The sequence below is a fragment of the Mytilus galloprovincialis genome, chromosome 3 (assembly GCF_965363235.1).
Source record: "Mytilus galloprovincialis chromosome 3, xbMytGall1.hap1.1, whole genome shotgun sequence".
NCBI classification, from domain to species: domain Eukaryota; kingdom Metazoa; phylum Mollusca; class Bivalvia; order Mytilida; family Mytilidae; genus Mytilus; species Mytilus galloprovincialis.
In genome coordinates this window covers 19,251,711-19,262,412 of record NC_134840.1, presented here as the reverse complement: position 1 = coordinate 19,262,412, position 10,702 = coordinate 19,251,711, and the positions used below count along the sequence as shown (strand labels likewise).

Sequence of the window (10,702 nt, the reverse complement as noted above, 5' to 3'; positions counted from 1 at the left end):
TCTTGGTCATCAATTTAATAGTCTGTTTAATTAATCAACCATCTTACATGAAATAAAATATATAATACTATATCTTTTGACCCATTCCGTCAAAAGTAAACAAAAACAACTATAAATTTCAGTAACTGTGGGAATGTCAGAAAAAAACCGTTTCTGCACACTATGAAAAAAGGATTGTACTTAAGATAATACATTTTTATTTCCGTTAAACATTTAAAATAAAAACGGAAACTATTTCAGGAATCAAAAAAGAAATTCTATGAAACCTTCACATATCTTCAAAACGTGGAAGTCATAAGATTTCCGTAAAATACACATATATATACAAATATATAAAAACTACTTTTTATGTGTATACAGGTTAATTGTTTCAATAATTGTAGTACATTACTGATTGCTTGAAAAAAAGACAAGTAAACAATTTAACTTTATTCTGTAAACCAGCAAATGAGGTAAGATTATTATTTTCAGGAATTGTTTATTGGGGTAGGGTGGAATTGATCATCCAGTTAAGATAAAAGATTTCAAATAGATACAGAGCATTCACATAATGCACAGACATCACAATGCTTTGAAAGATCATCAATCACTTTTAAATCTGTCCTAGAAAAATATACTATAAGTTTTTAATTTGGTCATCTAAATAAAATCAATACGTTTTGTTATGATTCATTTTATGTCTGCTATAATCATATAACATGTAAAAGGGATAGAAACCATAAATAACTTTAAAACACACATGTAACAAAATAAGACTTTCTAAACAAAGATAAAACAAATAAGATGTAAAAACAATCTTTGTTTTTTTTTCGAATAAAAAGTGGTTCTTTAACTATAGAGTAAATTAATGTACAAAAGAAAAATAATAATTTATTATAATATGAAGATAAGAAGGTTATGCAATATAAGAGACAGTCGTATATAGGGCAGTGTACTATAGCATAAGTCAACAATTTCATTGTGTAACAAATGCAATAGACACAGCTACTGAAACTCTATTAACACAGTAATTAAAAGAAAACGAACCGAGCTGATTGCAACAAGCAAAACCTATATTACTTCAATTTTCACATATATTGGAAATATTTGAAATGAACAGAACCAACTCTTGCTTACTACTTGAATGATGTGAAAGTAGAACATTCCTAACAAACAAGACATATGTTCGATAGACCAATTTTGACAGTGCATATGGCAAATGCCAGCATCTACCATACTTTAAAAAAAGACAACATGAGAAACAAACATTTTTTTCAAAAGACCTTACTATGAAAACAATTGTTTTAATTCCTGTAAATTTATATAGAAAACTGAAGGATATTATATAGAAATATAAGATTAATATTCATAAATTGTAGTACAAAAATATCACAAATTTCAGAAAACTGTTATATATGTTAGTTAAAAGATCAAAGTAAATTACAAATTATACATGATCGGCAAAGGAGCATAATATCATTTACATTAACCAAAACAAACTTAAATATATGCTGATATAATGTAAACAAATCCCAATTTAGCACCTGGATTTAGGTAAACGTGACTATAAATATTCATTAATGAAATTGAACTGACATAATTTATGAAAATATTTATATCCTACATAGGAATGAAATTATTGCACATGTCGTTTCCAAATATGTATCAGAAGTAAACTGTTATTTCTGGTTTTTCTTTCGATGATTTCTGTCCCAGTCTACTTTCTAATACACTCTGTAAGGGAAAACTGATATTTGAATAAAAAAAGACAATTTTATAAACTCCTATGTCAAAAAACATTTCAGAATTGAATTTGTGTCTCACAGAAAGCAAACCGTTAATAATATATTGTTTTCTGGTCGGTTAAATTAGTTTTTTGTGTTGGTGTATGTATGTTGCGTGTTTTCGAAAAGATTTTTTTAAATAAGCTGCCAAATTAATCGCAATAATCTTCCGAGCATGTCAAACACTGTTTTGTACATGATTTTCTAAATGAATTAAAATAACACTTTTGTTTAATTCTGTACGTCCAAATCGATTTTCAAGATTTAGCTTTACCACAAACACTCCAATTTGTGATTTTGAAACTCGACGATTGTTTTTTTTTCCAATAAAAAAAAACATAATTTGCAGATTCAATGATCATGAAAGGTACATTAACAGTGTTCAAAGCCCTTAATAAAGAACACTTACGTCCGACATATACGAAGGTATTCTGTTTGTATTTCCTATTTTATCTGACCCATTTGCTAATGCCTGTTTCTTCAGGTTTTTCATTAGTCCTTTGTTACTATCCCCAGTGCTATCGCTAGCGTAACTATTATCACTACTATTGCATTCCTCGTGACCACCACCGAATGTTTTCATTCGTCCACTTCCCCTGAAATAGTCTTCTCTTTCAAAGGGTACAACCGCAGTGTCAATATGGATCTCTTCATCACCAGCATCCAAATCCACGTCACCATTTAAATTGGGATAACCATATCGATAACGACTATCTGACAGTGGATTGTCTTGAATGGTTGTGGATCCATCTATTTCAGAAGTTTCTTCCAGGTCACCATTGAACTTTAAATCAAAATGTGATGGCACTGGTGAAGGATCTCCCGGTCTATATGTTAAACCACGTGGGTTCATTCCGCGTTGGTGTTTCACTCGGTCTAGTTGTTCAGCAGCATATAAACGTCTGCAAGAAAATCAGTTATCTAAAGTAGATGAATTTTAAAACAGTCGGAGATAATATGAAACTTCAATTTGAAATTTTTGTATTTTGTCTAAGTATACGGACTCGCTGATTTCTCCTTCTGAATGAATATTATTGTGTGTAAAGAAATCAAATCTTGAACAGATGTGCTCCGCTTATGACTTTAAAATAAATTTAAATCGGTGTTAAGTAAACTGAAAAAGGTAGAAGCAAAAAAAAAGTCAGTTGAAGGACAAGGAACAGTCCCTTTATAGTCAATTTTAATATATTGAAAAGATTAAAAATCTATTTAAACAAACTAACTTTAAAAAGTAGGGTTTTTTAAATTGACGCTCGTGTGTGAGTTTTTGTATTTTATTTTAAAATTAACGCGAAATTGACTTTTATGTTATATTTTCTCTGTTAGATTTGTTTAAATGCATTTGAATTTAGAGCTCAGGTAAGTTGATTCGTCATCTAATTTGAATTTTGTATCAACTGCCATAAAACTATCACTTGCTTACCAAATATTGTCATTTTTTCAATACTTGCTATAAACATATATTGTTTATCATTATGGATTTGTGGAACAAGTTTATAAAAGAATGCGTTATTGGGCTGATTTGAAAGAAAAAAAACCTCCTAAACTTGATTGCTTTGTTTTGTATTTTAATTTAAAGTGTGGATGTAAATCATTTTTTAAAAATTCTTTGAAAAGAAGATATTTAAGATAATATGTCTTCATATTTGTATTAAAAATGAACATTTTGTGAAAAAAAAATGAATATCTAAAGACAAATAATGAAAGCTGTGTATATAAAGATAATGCATATAAATTAATCAGAATATTCAGAATAAATGTTTTTAAGATACAATGTATGTATCTTTTCTACAATTTAAAGATATCTTAAACGCGTATATTCAATGATATTTCATTGAGTTGTGATCAGTTAAAAAATGAACTAACATTAAAAAAGTAAAATAAAAAAAATACTGAACTCCGAGGAAAATTCAAAACGGAAAGTCCTTAATCAAAAGCTGAAACTCATCAAACGAATAAATAACAACTTTCATATTCTAGAATTGGTACAGGCATTTTCTTATGTACAAAATATTGGATTAAACCTGGTTTTATAGCCAGCGAAACCTCTCAGTTGTATGACAAAGTAATATATAGATACAACAAACGAGATAATTAAAACAAATATTAAGTGTCTAGTAGACTGACATTACCATAACAGAAACTAACCATAACACAACCAGCATTAACCCAATACACAACGAAAGATTGAATAAAAAAACACACTAATAAAAAGGATTCGAACTCGTGCTTATGAAAGTTAGCAGCTCCCTGTTTGTTCGACTAGTGGCAACCGTCGGTGGTTGTACAAATGATAAATATGTAACATCCAGTTATTTCATAAAGACACAATAAAGGATACGACAAATGGAAGTTATTATTTGTTATCTGATACTACTTAAAGAATCTCAAATAATGATAACTTTATCATTGTGACGACACAAAATCTTTTACAAGGGAAGCACAATTTGTCCCCATCGGAATTGCTCAAACGTTACCATATATGTTCTGCCAAAAAGAACAGGTATTAAAAAAAATACAAAATATTGAGATTTTAAAATCATTTAAGGGTGAACATATTTAATATTTCAATGTTATTTTTATTAGTGAATAAAAAATTATTAAGACTAGAATTGAAAAAATGATATCAATATTTATCAAAACACTTCATTGAATGAAAAAAGTGTTTTTTTTATATTTTCGTTTCTTGGGTTAATAATTACGATCTAATAGTGGCACAAACAGGCCTGTCTAGTATTCGGAGAATTTCAAAGAATTTGTACTAAAACAAAATAATAATGCAACTTATATCAGATTAATTTGTGTATTTTCAAATTCAAAATACTTCAACAAATTTCTAAGCTTTCGTTTGAAGTATACTTATAATCTATAAAGAGATAAATTGAGCTGAAGCGTCTGGGATTGTTTTATGAAGAATTTAATAGAAGTTGAATAATACAAATCATGAGCTGAATAATGATTTGAGGATAATTGTAGCAAAGTGTAAGAATAATAACATTTTCAATTATAATTTTTTTTCAAGTAAAGATGTATAGGTTACAATTTTAAAATGAAGATACGAATGCACTTGGTTTTTTTTTGTGTTTTTAAAACAAGCATTTGAAGAGAATGCAAATTGGCTGGAATGGATATCAAACCGAGTTAAAAATATAGTAGAAATAACATGAATTCTTACTTCTTTTAAGGAAGCTCGCTTGTCATGTTTTGGAATTTTGGTCAGATTTTCGGAATCCTCTGGTTTTATCCATTTGAATGCCTTAACAAAATTTGCCCGGTGACCCCCCTATTTCTTTTTATAATTCTTTTACATAATGATAAGCTGTCTGTTAAACTCTTATAAAATTTTAATTACTTTTTAATAGTTTTTGAAGACTTAGCCTTGTCAATGATAAAGCTATGAAAAATCAAGAGAAAACATTTTCCCGCCAAAATTTCAATGGCTAATATCTCGAAAACAAGCACGGTGACCTATATATTTTTTTTGCTCTTTTGATTCCTTTATTAATCCCCTATCAATATATGTTAGTGTTTTGAAAAGTTAATTTCTTTGAAACTGAGAAGCCAGCTCCATTAAGATGAATTTTAAAATATACTGAGAACTAACGCTAGAGGGACTACAACCTATAAATGAAAAATGTTAGTAGAAAACACACCCATTGCGTGGTCTGTAAGGGTACAGTTATATGTTCTACATAAGGAAATGTCTGTACCAAGTCAGAAATATGATAGTTGAATGTTTGAGCTGTTTTAAAGGACATTGCGTTTTGAATTTGCCTTGAAGTCGGTATTGTTTTTATTTCACTTTTTTAAGCTATGACATGTTACACCAACTTACCTCCTTATGATGTATACAATAAGTATAATAACAATTATGAATAAAACCGCCGCTGCAGCACCTAAACCTATTGCTAAAATATCACTGCTCTCAGTCATAATTGCTGCCTTGGCTACTGGTTGTGAAGATGCTGGAAAATTTACAATTACCAGGGCAATACTTTCACGAACAGGTGCCCCATTATCTTTCACAGATACAGTCAAAATATATTTGTCTTCGATTAACTCCTCTGGTAAACCAGTTATAGAAACTTGTCCAATCAAGTCGACAGCAAATAAACTAAAAATAATTAAGTACTGTTTTAATTTAGAAAACGAAATTATCAACAGGCTTAAGATGTTTGACAAAACAAAACCTAAAACGCTATAATGTCTCGTCTGTATAGATGATTATGAATTATAAATAAATGAAGTCACATCTACCAAAAGGATATTCTAAAAATATTTCAATAATAAAACTTAGAATGAAAATAGGGAATGTGGCAAAGAGACAACATCTCAAACAAAGAGCCAAAAATAGCCACTGACCACCAATGGGTCTTCAACATAGCGAGAAAATCCAGCACCCGGATACATTAAATGCATTGATTACAAAAGAGAGTAATTATCTGTTATTAATGTTGCTGTTTTATTGGTAAAATAAGCAGTTAAATTATCTAGAGAAAATGCATAATTCTATCTTCATGGTCAACAAAGTACAAAAAAGTGACAAACCAATATATGATATAGTTAAAAACAATAAGCAACGTCAATTTCAAATAAACTTACCTTGTATGACTTAACAACTGGAATGTAAACTGAGAATTGGCGTCTTTGTCTGTAACCTACAATATAATTGACCATTTGATTTGTCCACCTGGTTAATTAATTTTAAATGCAGATTCATGAATCGCGATTATTTCAATTCATCTATTACAGCAACGTTGAATAAATTTTACCATCTTATTATACAACAAATTACCAAAGGAAAAAATGATTATGTTATATTATGCATATATCTTATTCGTTATTTTTTCAAAACAAAGTTTGTTTTTACGAAATGAAATACAAAGTGTGTATTATGACTACAAAACCAAACGACTATTATCTAAATTATTAACAAAAAATCATTTTAAGTGTCAATCCAAACGGCTACAGTAAGACTATAGCATGCTCAGTTTGATATCAAACTACTATAAAGTAATAAAACACATACCTCAATTATAGTTAAAACCGTCCCTTTAACACGTTCTGCAGACAGACTAACAGTTGGTGTTCCTATAACAGGACTGTTATCGTTAACATCCACCACATAAAAGTTGATTGTTGAAATGGCTGTCTGTAAATGAATTGAACATTTTGAACTTTAAAGAAGTAATAAAGGTATGACAAATCTAATTTCATGTTGCGATTTTATCATTAATCCCGTCATCTTTCCCTCGATTCATTCCATACATCACCGAATTTTACACTTACTGTGACCAGTTTTTGGATGGGTTTATGTTACTCAAAATCTTTGTTTTCCATGTAGTGCTTTGTAGACTTGAGTTTTTCGTCGTTACTTTTACTTTTTGATTGATCCTTTGGTATATGCAATCTACTTTATTTTTAACGATTATCATTCATATTTAAACATACTCTTTAATATACTAGTATAAATGTAATACTGTCCAATGTATTGATACATTTTTGGTTTGAAAGATTATTAATGATACAGAAATTCGTTATAAATAATATATTTATCCATCCCATAATAATGTGCGCACCCTCGTACTTACATCTTGTCCATCAGTAACAGTAACAGTGATCTTATAGTACTGAAGCTGTTCATAGTCCAAAGCTTTTCCAAGTACAATGTCGCCACTACAAACAAACAATTTCTAACAATTGTGATTGTTTTATTGTGATTAAGATTATAATACAATGTTGACTGCTGTACCCATATTTTTGACATTTTTACCTATTATGTCTGTTTGTGTGGTTCACGCATCGTTGTTAATAGTATGGAATTTGATGCAACTGTCATGCAAGTAAGAGGTTGAGCTAGCGATAAAACGAGGTTCAATCCACCATTTCCCACATTTATATAATTCCCAAGTTAGGAATATGCCAGTTGTTATCCATTCGTTTGATGTGTTTGAGCTTTTTGATTAGAATACTTTCCGTTTTGAATTTTTCCTCGGAGGTCAGTATTTTTGTGATTTTACTTTGTAAAAACTATATATGTGCAGGTCATTTGAATGTTTAAATACAATTTTACTCTCTGGACTGATAATAAATAGGTTTTTACTACTTCGAATTATAATCGCTTAATCTGTCCATGAAATATAATACAACAGATTGACAAGTCGATGATATGTGTTATGTTAGTTACATATCTAAGCTATATACTCATACCAGCAAAATTTTACATTTACAGTACTCATAGTTATGTATTTATGTATACTAGCTACCAATCAACACGTATTATTATTGAATATAAGGAATGAACGCGCCTGGTGTACAAACATAAAAGTCTTGTATCTTTGATTGGTTGTTACCTTCTGTGAGCAGAAGTTTAACGGAGATTCTCTAGGAGATAAGTGTAACAACTGTGTCCTTTGAAATTGCTAATGTATTGTCAGCAATATGAGTGTCACTAGCCAGTTGAACGGTTGAATGTAAAATGCCTATGCCACGTCGGGTATATATCCGCGCCACTCGGCAGTTGACAATATATTCAGGTTTAAAATTTAATTCTGGAAATGCATGGCTGTACCAAGTAAAAAATATAGCATGTTGTTGTTCACTTGTTCCGTAGATTGATATTGTTATGTCAGTTTTTTTTATGGATTTCCCCTTTATGAGTTCGGTATTTTTGTTAAGTAAACATTTCTTCCTCTAGTTCAATTACGGGATTGTGGTGCTTTTGTAAGTATTGTTTTGAAATCACTAAAATCCCAACCTTGATTGTATGATAAAAATATTCTGATTTTCCATTATGCTGTATGATAAAGTACTGTCCTAAAATAAAACAAAATAACATTATCTGTTTGCATTCAAAAAGTTTCACCATCAAAGTATTTACAGGTTCTAGTCCATATAATCGAAATTAAGATCTAAAATCGACGGTTATATTGAAGATCGTTATATTAAAAAAGAACAAAAGAACTCGAGGATAATGTGATAAAGAGACCCTTAAGTGTTTTAAAACTTTCTCTGTTTAATATGTCATTTAAAATAAGTTATATTGATAAAATGCATTAACACATTTTTAATAACTGTATTCTCTGTGAAAGATATATGGAAATGTTAATGATTATTTGGAAATCAAATGACAAAATGTATAAATACCTTCTTTTGTCCAGTGGGATGCAAGGACTTGACAATAGTACTAACTGGAGTACTTTCAGATAATGTAACATTATACCGCTGAAACTGAAATCGAAGTGTTTCATTTTGGGTTGGTGGTGGCAGTACTCCAGTTATATCAATAGCTAGTGTTGATATACACCAGCGAAATGGGTTATCTGTCTGTATTGCCTGAAGAAAGGAACATGTAAAAATTACACATTGTGTTAACTTTAGCATCTGAAAATTCTCTTTAATCATATTTAGTGTTTAAAAAATCCATCTTCGCTGTATAGGGCAAATACTTCTAAAATATCTATTTACAGTTTTATAACGATTAAAAAAAGCTAATTGAGTTAATGATTATTTCAGTTATAGAACAGACCGCGTAATATAACAAAGCTCAGAATATGAGAGTACACTTAAATGCATATTTTTCAAGTCTATAATTGTGATATAAACAATATATGCATTTCTGGTTGCTAAGAAGTTTAAATATTGAAAGTTGACGAAGAAACTGTTTTAAACATGACACAGTAAATCTCTCTAGTGATACTGACTTGTTATTTTTTTTTTAATTACTAACGAACGAGAGCGTCCTTTTCGTCTGTGCACAACATCAGTGCCAATGAAATGTATACTCTATTAGATCTTCAACAGATAACAAAAATTATCATCTCTGTGAAATTCCACAAACTTGTTCTTTGTACTAAGTGCAGTTTTAATTCGAAGGGATGCATGTTTAACTTACCATATTCAGTATTTAATTCTAATTTAAATTTTCTACCATCCTATTTTGTTATTTGGAATTTTCCATTTACTACTCAAATTAAATCACATTGATTATAAAATAAGTGACTAAAATATTTCCGATCCTTTTTGAAAACAAAACGTAATAAAAATTTAATTAAGCTATGGTTGGTTATTTCTAATCATCACAACCGACTTAGTTTGCACTGCTATATCAGCTATCATTGGTTAATTATGAAAACATTGAAACAGATGGTAATGTATGCTGAAGTCAATTTACCAGACAGTATCACTGTCAAATTAATGAGTTGGTATAGTTTGGTTAATTTAGTATATAAGTATCATATATTGGTTAGATCAGGTACAAAAAAAAATGAAAAACAACACGATAAATAATTTCATGCTTCCGATACACTTTGATGGATTACCTTTTATCAGACATATTTACCTTCAGGATAATTATGGCGTTAGCGTCACTCCCTAGCGGTCCGTTAACACTTACAATACCAGTCTGATCATTGATAGTAAACTTTCCTTTAGGATCTGAAAATAAATTGATAAATATCTCAATCATTCAACAGAACAAATAGACATATCAGTGGCGGATCCAGCCAACTATATGTCCCCATTCAAATGCATTGATCGGCCAAAAAAAAGGGGGTTCCAACCCCCGGAACCCCCCCCCCCCCCTGGATCCGCCACTGCATATTTTAATTACATAAGACTGGAATATAAGTTTCCTATAGATATCTTCAGTACAATGTCAGTACATTTTGGCTTCTTGAAATAAGCAGTGTTTTAGTATGTACATTCATATGAGAACAGGGATGACAGTGAAAAAAGAAAACAAAATACTATCTTTATAAGCAAAAACTTTCATAGACACAACATGTCAGTTACAAAACATATGTCAATGTATTAAAATTAAAGTATTACCTGTTAACTCATACTTCACGGCAGCATTTAGTGTGTCCTGATCAAAAGCTGAAACTGCTGATGGTGAAACTGTTACCAATGTTCCCTGTTGGTTAAAACAAAAATCAATT

General features: G+C 30.0%; 1 protein-coding gene across 15 annotated transcripts in view; it reads right to left on the bottom strand.

Moving 5' to 3' along the window:
• Positions 1-10,702, bottom strand: part of LOC143067345 (protocadherin alpha-4-like) — a 45,992-nt gene continuing 35,290 nt past the window's right edge. For all 15 annotated transcript variants that reach the window (XM_076240527.1, XM_076240525.1, XM_076240528.1 and 12 more), the window contains 10 exons: positions 10,593-10,677; positions 10,105-10,199; positions 8,910-9,098; positions 8,521-8,579; positions 7,355-7,439; positions 6,793-6,915; positions 6,366-6,421; positions 5,599-5,877; positions 2,173-2,665; positions 1-1,713 (listed from right to left, as the gene is read on the bottom strand). In XM_076240527.1, the coding sequence (XP_076096642.1) occupies positions 1,645-1,713; positions 2,173-2,665; positions 5,599-5,877; positions 6,366-6,421; positions 6,793-6,915; positions 7,355-7,439; positions 8,521-8,579; positions 8,910-9,098; positions 10,105-10,199; positions 10,593-10,677 (1,533 nt within the window). In that variant the 3' untranslated portion in view covers positions 1-1,644. The remainder of the gene's footprint in view (positions 1,714-2,172; positions 2,666-5,598; positions 5,878-6,365; positions 6,422-6,792; positions 6,916-7,354; positions 7,440-8,520; positions 8,580-8,909; positions 9,099-10,104; positions 10,200-10,592; positions 10,678-10,702) is intronic.